General features: G+C 54.3%; 2 protein-coding genes across 4 annotated transcripts; one reads left to right on the top strand and one right to left on the bottom strand.

The window, feature by feature from the left end:
* Window positions 1–154: 154 nt before the first annotated feature.
* STK36 (serine/threonine kinase 36) lies at window positions 155–12,483 on the bottom strand. 3 transcript variants are annotated; one of them, XM_077784986.2, is made up of 26 exons: window positions 12,351–12,483; window positions 12,128–12,233; window positions 11,151–11,291; window positions 10,401–10,478; window positions 9,845–9,975; window positions 9,359–9,608; window positions 8,850–8,943; window positions 8,423–8,592; window positions 7,802–8,206; window positions 7,548–7,691; window positions 7,099–7,278; window positions 6,812–6,900; window positions 6,365–6,470; window positions 5,479–5,620; window positions 5,074–5,201; window positions 4,358–4,462; window positions 4,050–4,148; window positions 3,765–3,859; window positions 3,392–3,455; window positions 3,109–3,219; window positions 2,890–2,964; window positions 2,324–2,498; window positions 1,773–1,920; window positions 1,410–1,569; window positions 419–1,159; window positions 155–319 (listed from the first exon to the last, which is right to left on the bottom strand). In XM_077784986.2, the coding sequence occupies exons 2-26, from the start codon at window positions 12,209–12,211 to the stop codon at window positions 155–157; spliced, it is 4,080 nt and encodes a 1,359-aa protein (XP_077641112.2). In that variant the 5' UTR covers window positions 12,212–12,233; window positions 12,351–12,483. The 3 variants fall into 3 exon arrangements, with proteins under 3 accessions (XP_077641112.2, XP_085440385.1, XP_085440386.1); XM_085584259.1 differs by lacking the exon at window positions 155–319 and having other exon boundaries at window positions 773–939; window positions 1,064–1,159; window positions 2,890–3,219; XM_085584260.1 differs by lacking the exon at window positions 155–319 and having other exon boundaries at window positions 773–939; window positions 2,890–3,219.
* RNF25 (ring finger protein 25) lies at window positions 12,482–19,569 on the top strand. The gene is made up of 10 exons (XM_021526232.4): window positions 12,482–12,537; window positions 12,671–12,745; window positions 12,818–12,920; window positions 13,015–13,082; window positions 13,768–13,837; window positions 13,962–14,033; window positions 14,746–14,886; window positions 15,638–15,727; window positions 16,228–16,362; window positions 16,478–19,569. The coding sequence occupies exons 1-10, from the start codon at window positions 12,500–12,502 to the stop codon at window positions 17,195–17,197; spliced, it is 1,512 nt and encodes a 503-aa protein (XP_021381907.3). The 5' UTR covers window positions 12,482–12,499; the 3' UTR covers window positions 17,198–19,569.
* Window positions 19,570–19,811: the final 242 nt, after the last annotated feature.

The following is a 19,811-nucleotide window of genomic DNA, read 5'->3' as shown; positions in this document are numbered from 1 at the left end:
CGGGCGTTTGCCGGGGCCGGCTTCCCGCGGGGGCACCCGGTAAACACGGCCGCGAACAGTCCCGCTCAGGCGGACAGCGCGGGCTGCAAGAAGGTCCGGCTGGAGCCGCAGGAGGGTGAAGGAGGCGTCGATGGCGTCCCAGGATGCCCGGGCATCACCGCTCAGCGCCGGTAGGCGACGACAGCGGGCCGGGCCCCGCGTGGTCGGGCAGAGCTGCGAGGCGGCGGAGGAGCAGCTCCCGGTGCCGGGCAGAAGGCGATCGGGAACTGACAGGGCCCAGCGCGGCCAGCCTCTCGGTGGCTTTGAGGGACAGCAGGACCTGCACGGCCACGAGAGGGACAGGAGTCACCCACCAGCTTGACCCTTGTCCCCACAACTCCGTCAGGTCCCCCAAAGGAGCCGAGGTCCCGTGCGGTACCTGCCGGATCCCGGCGTGCTGGCTGAGGGCTCGCAGTGCCTCCAGGGCTCCCTCCTGCACGGTCTTCCGCGGGTCCTGGCAGGCCAGCTGCAGCAGGAGGTCGGGGGCTCTGTTCTGGACCAGCAGATCCCGCAGCTCCTCCCCGCGCTGGCCCAGGTTGCTCAGGGCCAGGGCCGCGTTGCAGCACGTCTGGGCCCGCGAGTCGCTCAGCAGCCGGGCCAGCGCGGGCACGGCCCTGCCCAGGGCCCCTGCCGGGCAAGACGCGTGGCAGGCAGCATTGCCCACTGCAAAGGTGGCTGCCCTGCGCACGCAGCTCTCCGGGTCCGACAGGCACTCCAGCAGTCTCTCCAGCCAACCCGGCTGGCTCTGCAGCGCTGGGGAAAGGCTGTGGCGGAGCAGGTTGCCCAGCAAGTTGCAGGTTCTGGCCCGTATCAGGTGTTGCTTATGGCTGAGCAGATAGGTCAGTGGGTGGTCAGCCACATCTGAGTCCCTCAGGATCCTCTGGAGAAAAGGCAGGTGCTCTGAACAGGCCCGGGCCACGTGGGTCAAGAGAGACAGGAGGTCACTTGTGAGTATGACATTGTCTGAGAACAAGACAGACTTCAAGAAGGCAACAATGTGCTCTGAGGCAGTAGCTTCCCTCACCACTTGGTCTATGACCTGTGTATCAGACACCACAAGTTGGCACAAGAGGCCCATGGGGAGCTCGGTGAACGAGAAGGGCAGATGGTGAGCGCAGACCTAAGGCAAAAGGACAAACGGCACTGCTGAGTGCACCACACTCAGTGTGAGCTGAGCCAAGCCAAGCAGCAGCTGAAGGCAGCCAGCTTAGCAGTCAGTCAAGCTTTTCCAAGGGCTGCATAGCACCCAAATGACATCCTTGTCTGGGCTGCCAACATGATGTGAAGTGGTGCCATGCACTGGGGACTGCAATGTAGGGAGGGGTCACCACAGTATGGGGGAAAGGAGGAACACAGGGTCAAGAGAGTACCTGCAGCAGCTGGGCAGGGATCTGCATATCTCTCACAGCCTCCATTATCAGTGCTAAGGTGTCTTTATCCACATCCAGGGCAAAAGGCAAAGAGAGGAGCTGGCAGACCTGGATGACCACATGTGGGACAACGTCAGGATCCCCATCCTTTCCTGCTTGCCTGAATTTGTGAAAGAGAGAGGGCTTAATACAGAGATGATCAGAAAAACCTCTGGGCAAGGGGCAAAGGGCATTCCCCATGCCAGGCACTAAAGAGAGGCTCTTTAAGTGCCAGGTCAGGAACTTCTCAGCCCTTGGTGTGCTCATGCCCATGCCCCATTCAGCAGCTGAGCTCTGCCCACTTCAGCTCTTGCCACAACTCACATCTGTGCCATGCATGCCAAGAAGCCAGGGGACAGCAGTCTCTTCAGTGTCACCATGAGGACACCATGGGACTGGGTGAGCTGAGGCAGACACTGGTGGGACTCACGAGTGAAGATGCTGAGGGCCAGGCTGAGGAATAACAGGGTTCCTGCAGGGGAAACAGCAGGCAGTAGGGCAAAGCTAGAGAAAGCTGTCACTTCTGTCTGTGCTACCTCAAGGCTGCTCCAGGGTAGATTCTGTGATTCCATGCCCAAAATCAGAAAATCTCCACCCAGGTGGTCTACATCTGCCAGAATGGACATTCCCTGCAGCACAGACATCCTTTTTTCTTTCTCCACAGCCAGCTCAGCTGACCTGCTGCCAACTGGGCACAGTATGGGCCAGCCCAGCCCAGAAGTGTCTCCCCAGAAGACACTGCAGTCCTCAAGAAAAACCACCTGAGTTCTCTGGCCACAGGGAACAGATGTGGAGAGGGACAAACATGGGCAAGTCTGAGGGCAGGATGTCAAGCAGGGTCCAGGGCAGATGCTCTGCTGTCCCACAGCTCCTACCTTGAGGGGAGAGGAGGTTCCAGTCTGGTTCTGCTATGGGGTGACTAGCAGCTGGGGGTAGGTCTCCCCCCAGCGCTGCCCCGTTGGTGTCCACATGAAGCACCACAGCAACACAGTGCCAGACCAGGCTCCATAGCTCAGAGGAAGCAAAGCCCTGCTCCAAGACCACATCGTCCTAGAGGCAGAGAGGCAGATGTCAGAGGCCTTCATGATACTCCATGGCTCCCCAGGGTTCTGATACATGGCTCTGCAGTCCCATGGTTCTCTGAAGGTCAGGGCTAGACAGACATGGTCTACAGACATGTAAACAGTCCTGCACTTTTAGTAGTGTCAGACCCAGGGCATCTCTGCCCTCCTTCACTCCAGTGTGCCCATGTGGATAACCTCTCCCCACCCACCATTCTCCCATCAGCCCTGCAGGGACACAGGGGGACTTTCATGGAGTTGTGCTGCCAAAACTGCACAGATCCTGGTTTCCCTCAGCCTTGTTACCAATGTGCATTCAGGCCTTTTTGCCACCACACCTTTTGGCAGGAACCAGGCAAAGGAGATGGCTAGACTGGTACCTGTTCAAGGAGTTTCAGCAGGAGGAAAAAGAACCCATCATAGAGACCAGCACCCATTGGCAGGGGGAGCTGCAGCTGTAAGACAGTGGGAGACAGTCTGAAGCTGGGTGCTGGGCTTGAGGGCAGCAGCATCACAATTGCACCCTTCTGAGACCATCTTTGCACACCTCTACAGTGGGGTATGCATGGGTCCCCATCTTCTCTGTCCCCATCCCATACCTCAGCAGGTGCAGTCAGCGCATTTGTTACCACTGGTAGGATCTTTTCTCTCTTGAGCTCCAAAGCCACCCCATGCTGACTGAGCTGTGCCAGGAGAAATGCTGAAGCACCCTGTGGGACAAGGAAAATTCAGCACCTTTGGGACTTTCCCATCTGCTCAGTAACTATAGACCCTTCATCCCTTGGCTTCATCCCACTCTGAGTGAGGAACAGTAAGGCCCAAATGGGATGCAGGGGTCTGCAAGGCTCTCAGTAGTGGCTCTGGCAGAGGTTGGTGGCTTACCACAAGGGACACAACAGGAGACTGGGTGATGAGATCCACAGCCAGGGCAACCATCTCCTCACACCTGAAATGCAAGGACCAGGAGAGAAGCACTGTGTTCTCACAGCTTCACATCATGCAGAACAGCAGCATCCAAATACCCACATGGCTGGGAAGCAGCAGCGTTTCAGGAGGAGCCCTGGTTCACAGCACCTCCTTGTCTGCACTGGGTCATCCTCACCACATCCCCAGCACCCACCCACACTGCCCAGCATTCTGCTGGTATGTCTGGATCAGTGGGACCAGGTTCCCAGCTCTGGGCAGTGTGCAGGACAGAGTACTGTTCGGAGCAGGGCATGTTCCTTTCCCACCATGAGTGAAAGTGTCTGCTTACCTGGGAGGGGATGCCTGAAGCTGCACAGTGAGCAGGGCCAGCAGGTACAGAGAGGCTTCACAGGCTGCCTCCTGAGTCACCTCCACCACAGGGACCTACCAAAGGAACAAAAGTCACAGCAGGGGAGAAGGAGGTGTTTCAGGGCCCTGGAGGAGAACTGCACTCTTCAGATTGAGCTCCCCTAAACTCCTCCCCCCACTATAGATTGATCTTACCAGTGCTCAGAGGAATGCATCCTGCTTGCCCACACTCCTACCCCTACCAAGGGGCTGTGGTCAGTCGTACCTCACCCTTCAAGATCTGCATGAGGGAACCCCACAGTGGCTGGCTCCTTCCCAGTTGCCGGCACAGGTTTGGGTAGGCATGGCAGCCAGCATAGAGGATCTGCAAGGCAGAGGGAAGAGATACCACCAGCCACTATAGATAGGTTCCACCCCATGGCTACTATAAATTCATTTATTCAACAATTGACACCAGGCAGATGGGAGCCATTGAAGGCTAAGCTCACAGTTCCTTCTTTGCCATGCTCCTAATCTCAGAGCAAAAGCTTAGGCACCTCTGGGCAGAGCCAGATAAAAGGACAGGACCATTACCTTCAGGACATTCAAGGAGCAGCCTGGGTCCTCCAGTCTCCCCAGCAGTCTTGCAAGCTGCTGGCTCTCTCCTTCCATAAGCTTTTCAGCTAACGTGTGAGCAACCTGTAGGAATCAGCCTGTTTTGCACTCTGGGCACCTGAAGCACTCCCCAGACTAGAAGAGTTTAATGCTAGCAACAATTTAATGAAAGAAAGCATCTGCTTCCTCCATCTTGTCTATGTCTACTAAGGGATGCCCATCTGCCATGATCTAGCATGGCTTTGATGCACAGTCCCAGAGTTGAGATGAACAAGGTAAGATTTTCCTCCTCTGCTTCCCTCCTTATTGACTTCCCTCCTTGTTAAAGAATCAAATGTAAACCTGTAATTGTTTTCCCTCTTGCTACCCCTTCAATTTCCTATTTCTTACAGTTCATATCACTGCAATAAAAGAATTCATGTTCTCCCTACATTGCCTAGTTCTTTCCTAAGCCCATTTCACAGTTCAGATCCTAAGTTTGAGTTTCTTAATTGATTCAAGAATCTTTACATTCCTAAGGATTCCTAAGGTCAGCTGTTGTCTGGGGAGGTGCAGCCCACAAATATGAGCCCTGCAGCCAATAAAGACAGAGGATCCCAGCCCTCCACTTTACTGTTGAGAGAGATCCTCCTAGAAAGGCCTGCTGCCCCTATGAAGACCACACCTCGTCACCCTGTACAGAGAGCTGGTCTGACCTGCTGCTTGGCTTCCCGACAGCTGTTTCTCTCCAGGGGCATGCTGCATGCAGCAGCCAATGCAGCCAGGAAGAGGTCTGCCACACCTGGGCTCTGGTCATGGGCTGACTTGGCTTCCACTGCTGCACCTGCACAGGGACAGAGCTGGGCAGTCATTGTGCTAAAGGTGCTGAGGGGCAGCAGTACAGGGTTGAATGGCAAGAGAGAAAAATTCAGGCTTGTGACATAAGGAGGGTGCAATCTGGGATTGAGGGAAGAGAGCCTAAATTAGCAGGGGTCTGGACAGGTAAGTTTCAGCCTCTCCTGGCCAGCAGCACTACAATGGCCATTAGAGCTCTGATGGAGCCCAAGGGCAGGAAGGAGAAGAAACCCCAGGAAGAGGTGGCGAGCTGCTACCACTGCTACCTCGAAGAGCAGGCTGCTCTGAGATGGATCCTTGAAGGAGTCTGTTCAGCAGGGGCTGATGCTCGTCTTGCAGTTTGGTGTAGAAGTGTGCAGAGATAGAGGTGTCTGTCATGTCCAGGCTCTCACAGAGCTGGGTAAAGCACTGGGGAAGACACAGGGGTTGCCATCACTGCAGACTGAGTTTGAGAGGAAAGAAAAGGACAGCACAGGAGGAAGCTGTGGGAAGACAGCAGAGATGGGAGAAGAATTCATGCTGGAACTTCAGGGAACTCTGTCCACTCCAGACAGGTTTCTGTATGGGATCGACATCTGGCTGCATGAAGTGAGGGGTACACATGGAGGCACATGTCCCTCCTCATCTCTATCACAGCCTGGCAGAGCATGCCCAACAGCTACTTTTGCTCTTACTGACTCTGGCACTAAAACATGCAGCTTGAAAACAAAGGCTAGAAGATATCAAATGCCTGTATGCATCTCCTGACCAAGCCACATGTGAATCATACTCCAGTGCTGAGACCCCGCTGTGCCCACCCAGCACAATCCCAGCAGCAGAACTCTTGGCAGCAGAGCCAGGGATATGTCTGGTGAAATGACACTTTTTGTGCCAGAGTGTGTACAAGGGGCTGCATCTGCCATCAGCTCAGCCAGTAAAGCCACACTAGAATGTTAAGGCCAGCAAAGGTGCTCCCTCAGAGACCTTATTTTTGTATGCAATTCCCTGCTAAAACCCCAGTGGGTGAGACAGCTTGCCCTGACAAGAACGCATCAGACCCCATAGTTAGGAGCAGGGTGCTCAGGCTGTATTCCCCCAACATACACTGACAACCCCATAACTTCTGTCCCTGAGGGCAGAGGGTGTGGAGGAGGGAGATGGGGGCACTCTTACCAGGAGGCTTTGCTGGCAGAGTCTCATCTCACTGTCGACTGGCACAGCTAGCAGCTCCGGCAGCAGGGCCAGGAAGCAGTCAGCACTCTCCTGGATGGTCTGCAGTCTGTGGGGGGCAGCAAGGGCAGATGAGTGCAGAGAAACATGGCCCCTTGCTTTGAGGGAAGGCCCACATGGCCCTGGCTAATGGAGCAGGCAGCACACACACTGTGAGCTGCTGCCAGCAGGCAGCACAACTGGACTTGTCAACTGTGCCTTTCCTTGAATTAATCCCATTCAAGGAAAGTGCTCCTCTGTGAGCACAGCAATACAGCATGAAGTGCTTAGACCATAATGCTTCCCCACAGAGACAACTCCAGCTGCAGAGTATGAACACCACCCTTCCACCTACTGCCAGGTCCCCAAAGTGACCACACAAGACCTCAGGGAACAGGAGGTTTTCCCTACCTGTATTTTTGCCCACTCTCCTCTAGGCTACTGAAACAAACTTTGGTCACCACGAGGAGGTCTGTCAGCACAGCGATACACCAGGGCTGCTGCAGAATCCAGAAAGAAACCATAAATGGGGATTGTCTGCTGGCCATCCCCACAACTCTATGACAGGATCCTTCCCTACCAGAACCTCCCCCTTCTCAAGGATGCCTGGAAGAGGAACCAGGTCCAGCAGGACACCAGGGCCTCCTCAGCACCAGCACTCTGCAGGCGCCCACATTTCCCTGGGGTTCTACACTCACCTGCTTGGTTACACCACTTTCCAGGATCTGCTTGGCTAGACACAGCAGGGACAGAGGCACATTTAGCTCTTGGCAGAAGTGGTCCAGCAGCTCAGCATCACACCGGGTAGACAGGAGGTTGCCAATAACACGAAGCACAGAACGAAGATGGGAGGCTCCCTCCAGCATCCCTTCCAGCACCTGGACACAGAGAAGCCAGAAGAGCTTATAATGAGCAGCAATTTTGGTGTCTCCACCAGCCATGAAGCAGCCCTTCAACCCACTCAGGCAGGGGACAGCAGAGGAGCAGATGGCAAGCCAAGTGCACAAGACAGCTCCAACTCCCGGAGAAGCAGAGGATCTTTTTGCTGGCTGGGCTGAGGATTCTCCATATGTTTCCAACCTAATCTTGATAAACAAGGCAGCATCCAAGTCTCCAGTCTTAGTTGCCTGGGCCAGCAATCATTTACCTGCTGAGCAGAGGCTGCCAGGTGGTCCTGGACACGGTGCTGGAAAGCCAAGTCCCTCAGGAGGCTCAGAGGCACACTCAGCTGCATGGCTGAGGGCTCAGTGTCCTCAATCAGGTGCTGCCACTCCTCATCACTCTCCAACTCCTAGCCACAGAAGAGAGAGGACTGGTGCCACAAACCCTGCCAGTCCCAGGGTCTCTGTACCAGCCCCTGGAAACTGGGCCCTGCTGTCCTCACTCAAGACACCATCTTACCTCACTCTCCAGGTCCACAGCCTCAGTGCTGTGCCTGCTGCAGGGCTCTGCCCTGCCAGCACCAGGCTGTGAAGGGGAACCTGCTCCAAGAAACTCCCACTCACAGTCTTGAGAGAGGTTGTGCTGCCTGGCCAAGGAAACAGTACAGTCAGTGAAAGACCTTTCCTTCCCCTCTTCCTTCTCTCCCAGCCTGTGCCTCTCTCTCCCTGGGATAGGAGGAGACTCCTCAGACTCCCACTCTGCTCTGCTGTTCTTTCCTTGCAGGAGACATGGGTTCTTCTCATTGGAGACAGCCAATGGTTCCCTCTCCTCAGGGACTGCTTTCCGTGATGCTGCTCTGGGACTATGTGTGGGATGTCCATTGGCAGAAACCTTCATAGATGCATCACCTGCCTTCGGTTGCCCCTGGTGATGGCAGAGAAGTTTGGTCAGGGCAGGGTTACTCAGTCAGATGAGTCCTCTAGATTCCACTACCATAAGCACTCCACATCCTGCCTTGTGTGTTGCTGACACCCCAGCCTGACCCATGTACTCATGTGTTTTCCCCCAGGGCCCACTTCAGTGTCCTTCCTTTGCTCTGACTGTGAGACATAGCATGAGGAACCTCACACTTTACTCCACCTTTTTCTGTGTCTCTTCAACCATCTTCTTCTGGGCCTTTCTCAAGATCCTGGACTGGCTGCTCCTGGGGGCCATGGAATGTACTTGCTGCTCCTTCAGGGCCTGCAGCTCTGGAGATAGCTTGACGGTAAAGGGGTTTGAAATCCCATGCTTTTCTGTGTCATCAGTCACTGGGGAGGCAAGAGGAGAACTTCAGCAGCAGCTCTCTCTTGAGAGCGTGATCTTTCTTGAGATCCCAGGGGAATCCTAAGGAACCCAGAGCAAGACCAAGAGCAGGAGCTAGGAGTCAGTGCTTGGAAAAAGCTGAGAGGAGAGAGGCATAGACCAGGATAGTGAGAAATGGCAGGGCAGGGAGGTCCTCACAGTCTCCAGACAGTAGTAGAAGGAAACAGACCTGGACAGTTTTGGAAAAGGACTAAGTACTTACCAGTAACCCATCCAGCAATGAAGGGGTGAGAAAGTAGCTCTGGCCATGACAGACGCTCATGGGGGTTCTTCATTAGTAGTCCCTGAAGGAAGCTCTGCAGAGCAGCGGAGCAGCAGGATCACTGACACATGTTCAGCACCCACCAGTGAGCATAGTGTACCCAACCAGTCTCCCTCACTGAGGGCACCCAGGAGGCCTGCCTTTCCTGCCTAGCTCTGGGAAAGGAGTAGCTCTAGTGCTTAGGGCAGATGGCAAGACATTTCCCTTCGTAACCCACTAAATCACTCCTCTGCTGTTGGACCCAGTTTCCCAGCTCATAGACAGCAGACATTTGATAACAGTGATAAGGATTCCCATTCCAGGAGATCCAGCTCTCATTCACACAGCTTTTCTGTGTTCTGAAGTCACTGTTAGGGGACATAAAACCTAAGAGTGACCCACCAGGGAAGCAGGTGAGGCCAAAACTGCATTAACAGATCTCACCCTGCAGACAGGGCCTCGGCCCTTACCTTGAACACTGGGCTCATGTCCACAGGCCATTTGACAGGGTCCTTGATGATGAGGCTGACAAGCTGGAAGATGCTGTTGGTGTAGAAGGGAGGAGTGCCCACAAACAGCTCATACAAGATGCAGCCCACTGACCACAGGTCTGCGGTGTGGTCATACGGCCGTTCTTCCACCAGCTCAGGGGACATGTACAGCGGGGTGCCCTTGATGGATGTCAGCACCATGGTGTGGATGCTCATGGCACGGGCAAACCTGCTCAAAGTACAGATCTAAAGTTCAGGCTGAAACATCAGTTGCAGATCTTAGGGAGCTCCCTATGAGTTTATCCTCCTCTGGAGGACAAAATCTCCCCTCTCTGCCTAATTTCTAAATATGCACAGAACCCAGGCCCTCTTCCGCACTCCTTCACTCCTCCTCTGCAGCACTCAGGAAACCCCTTGGCTGCTCCAAGCACCAGCATTCCCCTCAAGCTGGCCTCCAGCACTCACCCAAAGTCACAGAGCTTGACAACACTATCTTTTCCCAGCAGGATGTTCTGGGGTTTCATATCCCGGTGCAGGATGCGGTGGGAGTGCAGGTAATAGAGAGCAGAGATGAGCTGGGCAGCTATGGTCTGGACCTGCCAGAGACACAGAAGCCTCACCCTGTGTCCCATGGTGCCACCCGCTGGCACAACCACAGGGGCTAGGTCCCTTACAGCCTGGCTCCCACACTACTTCTACTTTTGTCCTGTTTGGGGCAGGGATCATCCCCAGCTGTGGGCCAGTAGTTTCTTGGAGTGGGTCAATAGCCATGGCAGTCTAGTGCTGTGGCCCTTGTAAAGGGAACAGAGAAACTGAGGTCTCTGCAGGACCCCACTGTCCCACAATGCCAACCTGGCCCCTTCTCGATGCTTTTCAGAAGATCTGCCAGGTAAAGTCCCAGAGGCACCCTCACCCTCCTGACACTCCTGGCTCACAGCAGAGACCCTCTTCCTGCAGGCACACAAGTCCTGTTTTCTCTAGCCTGCAGCAAACACTGCATGGCCACTGCAGTGATAGACACCTGGCTCTCAGGCAAACTCCCATCATCCTCCAGGATCTGGAAAAGCTCTCCCTCTGCATAGTCAGTCACTACCACCACCTGGAGAGAAGAACAACATGGTGAGATCAGGCCCTGGGGACCAGAACAAAGCAGGGTAACAAATTTGCGGGAAGGTGTTGGGGTGCCATCATGCAAATTCCATCAGCTTGGGCTGGGACTTGGAATGGAAGAGAGCTCCCATAGCTGGCAGAGATCTTGTAGCTGTCCATATCTCAGCCAGCAAAAACAAGGGAAGAGGGAAGGACAAGACAAGCCCAGAATGGCACTGCCAAGCCCAGTGGGTAGAATCACTCCTTGAGCTTGTTTTGAATCTGCTGTCCAATTACTTTATTTCACGTTCCCATGTGCTATAGGACAGTCTTCAATCCTCTCTTATCATATTATATCCATGTGAGTTTAAATCAGTGAAAAGCCAGTCTCTGAAGAGAGTGATGAGTGAAGAGTGACCCTCATCCTGTGATCTCAAACCACTCCTCCTGCACCACACAGCACCTGGTCAGCTCCTTCACCTCTGCATATGACCTAGTGCAGCCCATACAGGTGTTGGCTCCCCACATGGCACATACTAAAGGGCTCTGAAAAACACTAACCAGAGCCTGGGATGAAGTCACCAGCATCTCCTGAGAAAGATGTCCCTACAACAGCAGGGAACAGTACTTGTTCCCCTGCCCCAGTCAATCAAAAGTCTTTGCCTGGAGTAATCCCCTTCACCTCCTTAGCAGTCTCAAAGCTGTCAAGCATCTGGATGATGTTAGGGTGATGGAGGTCTCTCACAATCTCAATTTCCCGCTGCAGGTTCTTCAGCTCCTTCTCGGACCGCCCCACCTTGGGGATGAACTTCAAGGCCACCACCTTTCAAAGCAGGAAAAGCTGGGATCAGACCAGACTCCTGGTCAGACCCACACTGGCAAAGGCTGCTTTTAACCCAAACAGGGTTCCAGCTGAACACAGACAACAGAACAATGAGACATTTGTTCACTGGGCCTTTGGACCTAGGGGTCTCCCTAGGCTCACTTATGCTCACTGATGCTCACACCTCTTTTCACACTGGCATTTCAAGCAAAGAAATGTAACCAGTGAACACAGATAAAATTCAGAAACATGGGACAGGACCTCAAGATGCTGGTGAACAGCAGGCCTAACATGAGCCAGCAGTGTGCCCTGGAAATGAGGAACAGTAGCAGCACCCTGGGCTGTATCAACAGGCAGGAACCGCAGCAAAGTGATTACTGACCTTTATTTCTAATCTTGTGCACCATGTTGGGAATATTGTGGCCAGGTTTTTGGCCCAGAACATCAATAGGAGGGAATGGGTATAGCAGAGAGGCCCATGATGGTGAGGGGACTGAAGCATTTGGGAGGACGACATGGGAATTACAAATTGAAACGGAGGGAGGTTCAATTTGGTAACAGAATCATCCTAGAAATAGTCAGGCATCAGCTATGGGGTGTTTGTCTTGGGGGTTTCAGAGGATCTAAATTTAGTGCTGGCTCTGCTTTGAGGTCTTGAAGTCGCTCCTGAGTCCCTTGAATCTGGATGACTTAGTGCCAGCTGGAGCTGGTCAGGAACGTCAGCAGAAAGCCGAATGAATGCCGAGTCCCAAAATCCTGGCAGAGCCTTCGAAGCCGAGAGGCACCAGAAATCAGCCCCGGCCACACACAGCAGAGCCCCAGCCCTGTCCCCTCACCTGGGCGCTGTGCTTCCGGCGCCCCTTGTACACGCGCCCGAAGGACCCTTCGCCGATCATCTCCAGGATGTGGTAGTTCTCCATCGCTCGGGACGGGGCCGCTGAGCTGCGAGGCAAAGAGGCCAGTGCGGGGCAGCGCGTCCCCTCCCGCGGGGCTGCACCCCGCGCCCGTTCCCCCGGGCGAGTGTCGTCCCCCCGCGCCCCAGGCTTTGCTCCTACCCACCGGCGCCAAGGCAGGACGAGCCCCGAGCAGCAGCGGCAGCGACCCCGCCGCGGGACGAGCCTCGCCCCGCTCCGCCGCCGGCCCGGGCCCGCCGCCGCGGCGTCTCCTGGCAACCGGCTCGCCGCTTCCGCTTCCGGGCGGGCGGCGAGATGGCGGCGGCCGCTGGGGAGGCGGAGGCGACGGACTGGTAACAGCCCCCGAACCTTCCCCGGTCTCTGCGCCCTCCCACGTGCCCGCACCTTCCCGGCCCCCGCACCCCCGCTGTCCCGCACCCCCAGCCCGCCGGAGCCGTCTGACCCCCGCCTGCTCGGTTCCCGCAGGGCGCTGCCGCCGGAGGTGGAGGTGCTGGAGTCCATCTACCTGGAGGAGCTGCAGGTGGCGCGGGGCCTGGGCAGGTACGTCCCGCGCTCCCCATCCGCGGCCCGGCCCCGCGCCGCCCTCCTCACCCCGATCTGCCCGTTCTGCAGGTGGGAGCCTTGGGAGATCAGCATCACCCTGTACCCTGCCACGGCCCAGGACCAGGACTCGCAGTACGTGCGCTTCACCCTGGTGCTCTCCGTGCCCCCGCAGGTAGGCTGCCCGCGCCCCCCGGGCCCCCGCACCTCCGAGCCTCGGGCCTCTCCACCTTCCTTGTTGTGCTTTGGCTGTTTCTCTTTTATCCTAGTATCCTGATAAAGCTCCGGAGATCTCCATCAGGAATCCGCGGGGGCTGTCAGATGAGCAAATTCAAAAGTGAGTGGCAATTCTTTCCTCCCGAGATTCAGGAGGCAGAACTGATGGACAAGCCTTCTCTAATTCACATGACTTCCTGTGTTTGGTTAACATATGGATACAGGTCCCTAAATCACTTTGTCCTAAATCTTTCAGGAGCCACTGGTGCCAAATTTGACACAGAGGGGTCCACCTTGTGGTTATTACCCTGTGGTTCCCCTCAAATCTTATTGGAATCCCTGGGGCCTTGAAAGTTGCTGGTCCTGCCCTGACAGATGTGGGATTGATCCGAGTCCTTGGGCAGCCCGTTGTTGTATTTGTGCTTTGGCCCTTGGCACAGTGGAATGTGTGCAGAGAGCTTGGTGCCTGCCGGCAGTACGAGAGGACATGGCTCCCAACAGACCTCCTCAGGGGCTGCTGTCAGATAAACAAAACCTGGGATTCACCAAAACCAAAGGTTGCTGGTTGAGCTCAAGCTGAGGCTATCAGCAAACCTGCTCCTGCAAGTTCTGTAATAACATAGGCTTCCTGTGCACTGGCTTGTGGTGAGCCAGGAACACACATGAATACATGTGTGCTCATCCTGTACTCCATGCAAAGCCTGAAGACCGTGCTCCCTATTTTCCTCCCGTCATCATGGCAAGTACGTGGGACAGTGAAAAGTGTGGCTAAATTTGTGTTAAGGATTTCTGCTGCTTTGCTGTAGGATTTCCCAGACCCTCAGAAGTGTTGCTGAAGCCAGGCTGGGGACAGAGGTGCTCTATGAACTGATTGAGGTGAGAGTGAGGAGATTGGGTGTGACCAGCCACAGACACTGATCCCTGACTTCCCAAGGGGTGGGACATCCCTGAGCCCATGGACAGGCCAGTGAGTAAAATGTTTGCTTTAATGTTTTCACAGAAGGGAAAGGAGATCCTCACTGACAACAATATTCCTCAAGGACAGTGTGTAATCTGCCTCTATGGATTCCAGGTAGGCATGTGTCTCCTGACCCCACAAACTGACTGGGAAGTGAGGCAAGAGAACAGGAAGTCTGACACTGGGATATCAGCCTGGGACCAAGATGTACACCAGCAGCCCACTGCCTCCCATTCTGCACAGGGCCCTTCCTAGTGCAATACATGCTGCTCTTCCCATAAATTTCTAGATAATCTTCTACAGAAAATGGACGTAGGGCAGCAAGAGATGCTGGAGCATCTCCAAGGAAGTGTAGGCTCTGGGGCTAGTTGGTGATGCATTTCAGCTTCCCTGTGTTGGCTACACCTCACCATGAGTTCAGCACACAGGTGGTCAGGAGGGACTAGAACATATCTATCCAGGTGCTAAGGTCTGTGGGGATAGGGGAGCAGGCCTTACCAGATTGCAAGGGAAGTCAACACCTGCCTAGGAAGGAGAACACATCAAGTGGGAAGATTGCTGGTTACACAGGAACACATACAGAAAAATCAGTCATAAAATCTTTGCATATTGACATTAGGAGTGTTTCTAACATTTGAAACAAGAAGCAGCATCCCAGTAATTGCTGAAGGAGTGGAGGTGCAGCCCAACAGATGATGCTGGGCGGCTCTGCTAGCACTAATTCCCCATGGATACCACTGACATGAAAGTGAAAACCCAGCTCAACTGTGTGGTTGCACAACTCTTTGCATAGAAATCCTTCAAAGATGCCCTTTTCTCTTGACAGGAGAAAGAAGCCTTCACAAAGACCCAGTGCTACCACTACTTCCACTCCCACTGTCTGGCCCGCTACGCCCAGCACATGGAGGAGGAGATCCTCATGCAGCAGGAGGAGAGAGGGCAGCACCTTGCACCATCCCCTAAACAGGTACTGGGCCTCCTTCCTTGGCCCCCTGCACAGACCCTTTTAACATCTGTATCACCCTCTTTGGCACATGGAGCCTGTGCTGAGAATCAACAGGGATTAGACTAAGTTATCTCCAAGGGCCCTTTCTGACCAAACAAGTTGGTTTATTGAATCTCTGGGACAGTGCCTGCTGTGTGAGGGGGTAAGGCAGTTGCATTTTTAGACTTCTGCAACCACAGAAGTTAGAAAAAAGGGCTCGCTCCTTCCCTAGTCCTAATCCTTGTCCTTGAACTGTGGGGGGTTGCAGCAGAGTAAACACAAATCACCTGTGTTTTGGGGTGATAATACCTGCCTAGCATGGGTTGGAACAGTTGTCAGCTGCAGAGCAAACAGCACAGCTGAGTATGGAACAATCAAAGACTCCTTCCCACAAACCCTTCCAAGGAGGTGCTGCCTTGATGACACACTACGCTTTGGAGCACAAAAAAATACATCCTAGGCTGCGGGCTGAAGCCATATGTGTTGACAGGGGTGCTTTGTAAAGCAGTCAGCTGCTGGAGTACAAATCCCAGCATGTCTTATATGGAGACACCTTCCATAGCAGTTGTTGAGACACCAGGCTGCTTTCATGCTGCTGGAACCCCTCTGGGCTTCCTTACCTTGGCAGAAGAGTGAAGAAGACAACCCTGTTTCACTTCCAGGGTGGGGTTATGGGGCAGTGCATGAGCTGGATCACAGACAGGGTTTGCTATCATCTCTTGCCTCTCCACAGGAAGTTGGTGTGCAGTGCCCTGTCTGCCGGGAGACCCTGGTTTACGATCTCTGTGCTCTGAAGGCAGCACCGCCCCCGCAGCACCCTCTGGTAAGAGATGGGGGCTCACCTGCCCAGCTGTGCCTCCTCACTGGGTAGCTTCAACTGGGATATTGTAATGCATGCACACTCTCTATCAGGTCCTCCTAGATTGCCTATTCAAAGGGCAGCTCACAGAGCAGGTTCAGTTTGATAGCCCTGAGTTGAGCAGATGTGCTGAGGGAGAGGTGGTTCTGCCATGGGGAACATCCCTGCACTCACTGGGAAACAATCAAGTCAGGAGAGTGGCCTGATAGCAGCTGCTCTGCATCCTGCCCCACAGCAGGATGGCCCAAGGCAGTCACTGCAGAAACAGTGGGTCTGCACCGGGATGCTTGGCTTCTGTTCAGGGATTTCCCATTCATCTGCAGACCTGGTCAGTGTGGCAGAAAGAAGCAGGCTGCCTGGCACTGTGCAAAGAAGGGTTTGGGGAGTAGCTCCCAGCCCTGCCACTGCCTATCCATGCTAGGTTTTGAGAGAGCCCTTACCTTGCCTTGCTTTCTTCTGCTCAGGAGCCATACAGGCCAGATGCCAAGGTGCTGCAGCACCAGGAAGAACTGCGCCTGATTTTCAAGAGACAGCAAGAGAAAGGGGGAATCATCGACCCTGAGGCAGAGAGGAACCGATATTTCATCAGCCTCCAGGCGGTACGGCACTGGGGGCAGAGAGCTTCTGAGGGGGCTCTGGGCTACAGGACCAAGCACTGTCGTCTTCTGTGGGACACCCCTCTCCTTTTCTTAACCAGTAGCTTTTTTCTTTCAGCCTCCAGCTGCTGTGGATACAGGCCAAGCAGCCACTGCCTCTGAGCTGTCGGTGAGTGCCCGTGCTGCGGACGTGCCCCAGCCGTCCAGCCAAGCCTCGGCTCCCGAGCCAGCAGGGGCGTCAGAGGCCAGGGTGGAACCCGGGCAGCCTGAGAGATGTGCTGTGCCCAGAGAGCAGCTGAGCAAGAGGGAGAGGCACAGAGGGGAGAGGCCAGGCTCCAGAGGCCGGGGCAGGCAGCTGTGCAGTAGCTTGCAGGAACCAGGAGAGGAAGCCTGTCATCCACTCCACAGCTCCAGGGGGCCCAGGGTCTTCAGCCAGAGAGCAGAGCATAGACCTGCTGGACGGCACAGCCAGTTTTCAAAGCCTCCCAGTAGAAGCAGGGCTGCTCCCTTGGCTGAAAGAAGGGAGCTGTGCCGTGAAGACCCCTCACCAGCAGCAGAAACTGTGGACTTGAAAGAGGAGCACCATGACATGGAAAAATGGAGCACAGAGGAGGGGACTGAGGCCCGGGGCAGGAAAAAGGAGAACCTGATGTTCAACCGCAGTGACCACAAAGCTGCCCCCAACTGGCAGGGCCACCATAGGCCCTGGGATTGTGGAAGATGGGAGAGGTCCAGAGTTCAGGAGCATGGTTCCTACCCCAGAGCACCAAGAGGGCGAGGGGCGTTCAGGCCCAGTGGACATCGAGAAGCCCATCTTGAGAAGGAGAGCGGCTCCTAGCAGGAATGATGAGGGGCTGGGGGAATAAAAGGGCTATTTCTGGAGAGAACGGATGAAGGATCTGATGAAGCAGTAGCAAGCAGATACTGTACCCCTGGAAGGGGGGAGTCAGATGGCACATGGGACAGGCAGTGTCACCAGGGTTTGTGCAGTGTAAAGCATCATGGCATGAGCAGCTGGTTGTTACCAGCATTGGAGACATGGAACCTTGACAGATCATATCAGCCTTGGTCTCAGAGGACCCAGGTGACAGAGGTAGCTTTGGGGACCTGCAGCTATTGTCCCTGTAGGTGAAATGCCAAGAAACATGCACACCTACAGAGCAAAGCGTCTGAGCCCAGCATGGTGCCGTGGCAGAGCCAAAGTGTGGCAAGACCTTCCTTGGAAGCCAGTGGAGCTGTGGTGGTGCCAAGTGCCAGAGCAGTATCTTGGAGCTCAGCTCCACTTGCTCTGTCCCCCATTCATTCTCAGAGCATCTCTTCAACTGCTGCAATTGGCCAGGCAAATCTTTATTACACAGAACATTGCCCAGTTCCAGCCAGGACATCTAAATTAAGCTTAAGTCAACACATTGGCAAGTCATAGCTGGCTGGTGGCCAAGGCTTCACCTTGGCTCCTGCATCTCCAGGAAGCCCATATTTAGCTGGAACTTCTGCCCTGTCTTTCAGCTGCTTTTGTGTGCAGGCTGAAGCTGATTTGGGGAACCTCAGAGAAGAGTACTCTGCTTTGTAACCTGTACGTGTCAGAATCCCCTTCCAAGGCCAGGCTGTCTCTTAGCACTTCTGACAACCCAGAAGTGAAGACATGCCCCAGTATTTTGGATACAGCTTACTCTCCTGTAATCTTTAAGATGATATTGCTTAAATGAGGATTTGCTGTTTAAACTAACCTGGTGCAGTTACATCTGCTGCTGCTCCACAGATGTCCCATTTAGAAGCCATGAAGAGTGATCCCAGGCCTCTGAAGTGGGGCAATGCTATTAAATTAATTTGTCGGGTCTTCTCCAGAGCCTGCTCCCTTTGTTCCCTCTGCCCTCTTGCTCCTCTTTGTCAGTTTTTGGAGCAAAGGTGTTGATCCCTGGTATTTCTCAATTCCTTCCCTGTTCCCTACGACCAGGACTGAGGCAGAGACCTTCCCCTGGCACTCCTGAGTGCAGGAGGGCTCCCTGCTTTGCCTGGCTTAGTGTAAGCTCTCTGCCTCACCTGGACAATACTGATTCCTTCACACTTGTTTGTGCCTTGTCCCCCAGCTCTTGTGCCCACACGTGGGTTGTTATTGTCTTCCTCCTTCTGCTAAGTGCAAAAATAGCAGTGCTACAATGGACTTGCCAGAACTTGATGTGAGATCCCCAGGAAACCAACAGCAGTGTATGCCAAGAGGGCATTTTCCTGTGTACACATCTGTGTGGCTGAGCTTTGGCACATGAAAGTTGCACTACCCCCTTTCTTGACTGAGAACTCTTCATCTGCTGCCCTGCTTACTCCATGCCTGGTCTTGACCTGAAGGGGTTGGTTAAACCTGCTGCCCAAGAACCTTCTGTGCTTAAATTTCCAACACCTGATCTATTTTCAAGCCTAATATTTGAAAATCATTATTTTTTTTCCTCCCTCCTTGGCCTGAGCCTACAGTACCTGTCCTGGGCTGGGTGATCTGAGAGGCAGATGTGCCTTCTTGCAGATGAGGGCTGAGCACTCATGCCCTGAAGAGAGCCCTAATTTTCCTTCAGTGCTCCCTCTGTCCTTGTTCAGCTGGTTTCTGGGAGAATATCCTGCCCACACTTGGGTGAAAAGGTGCAAACTTTACCTGAAATTGGTGCTTGTTCTGCTGCCTCCTGCCTTTACTGGTGAAACTGCTGTGCTCCAAGAAAGGCATTTGATTGTGTCCTGAAAGAAACATGGAAGATCTCTGCCCCTTGCAGCAGCTGAAGCACCTTGGCTTCCTCTGGTGAGACAGGATTACTTCCAGCAGAAATGTCGTGCCATGTTTGGAGCATGGGAATTCAGCCATGGAAATCAGAGTGACGACTTGGATAACTTTGATCAAATGCTAGATATGTTGATGGGAAGGGATTTTTCCCTGGGAAGAGTGTTTTAGTAAGGGCCCTCTCTGACTCAGTGCTGTCAGCCTGGAGCAGGACAGCACTGCAACAGTATGTGGAAATGAATTTGGGATAAACAAACAAAATCTGCAGGTCAGAAGGGAGGAAGAGAACCTGCACGTTGACCTGGGTCTCCTTGCTTGGTGTCCACCTGTGTCACTCACCTACCTCACAAGGCTGTTGTGAGACTTAACTGGCAAAAGCCCTCAGGCCAGGCAGAAAGGCACTGGCAGCATCTGTAGCATTAACACTATTAAAAGCAAACAGCAAGAGATGTTGCGTGTGGTGGCATCGGGTCCCTCTGTCTCCCCCCCAAACACTCCCAATCCTCCCAGACTGCTGTGGGACATTTGCCAGTCACTCACTGGCCAGTTTTGACCCCCAGCTTTGAGGGAAGAGGCTGGATCTGAGCAGCCAGCCTCTGCAGGATGGCCAAACACAGGGTTTGAGATGCCAACCAGCAGCATCCTGCTCCTTCACTTGCAAAAAAAAATTTGTGCAAGTCTGGGGTTGCAT

This window comes from Lonchura striata, chromosome 7 (genome assembly GCF_050655825.1).
Source record: "Lonchura striata isolate lonStrDom1 chromosome 7, ASM5065582v1, whole genome shotgun sequence".
Lineage (NCBI taxonomy): Eukaryota > Metazoa > Chordata > Aves > Passeriformes > Estrildidae > Lonchura > Lonchura striata.
Note: the sequence above shows the minus strand (reverse complement) of the source record. Positions and strands in the feature narration are given on the sequence as shown.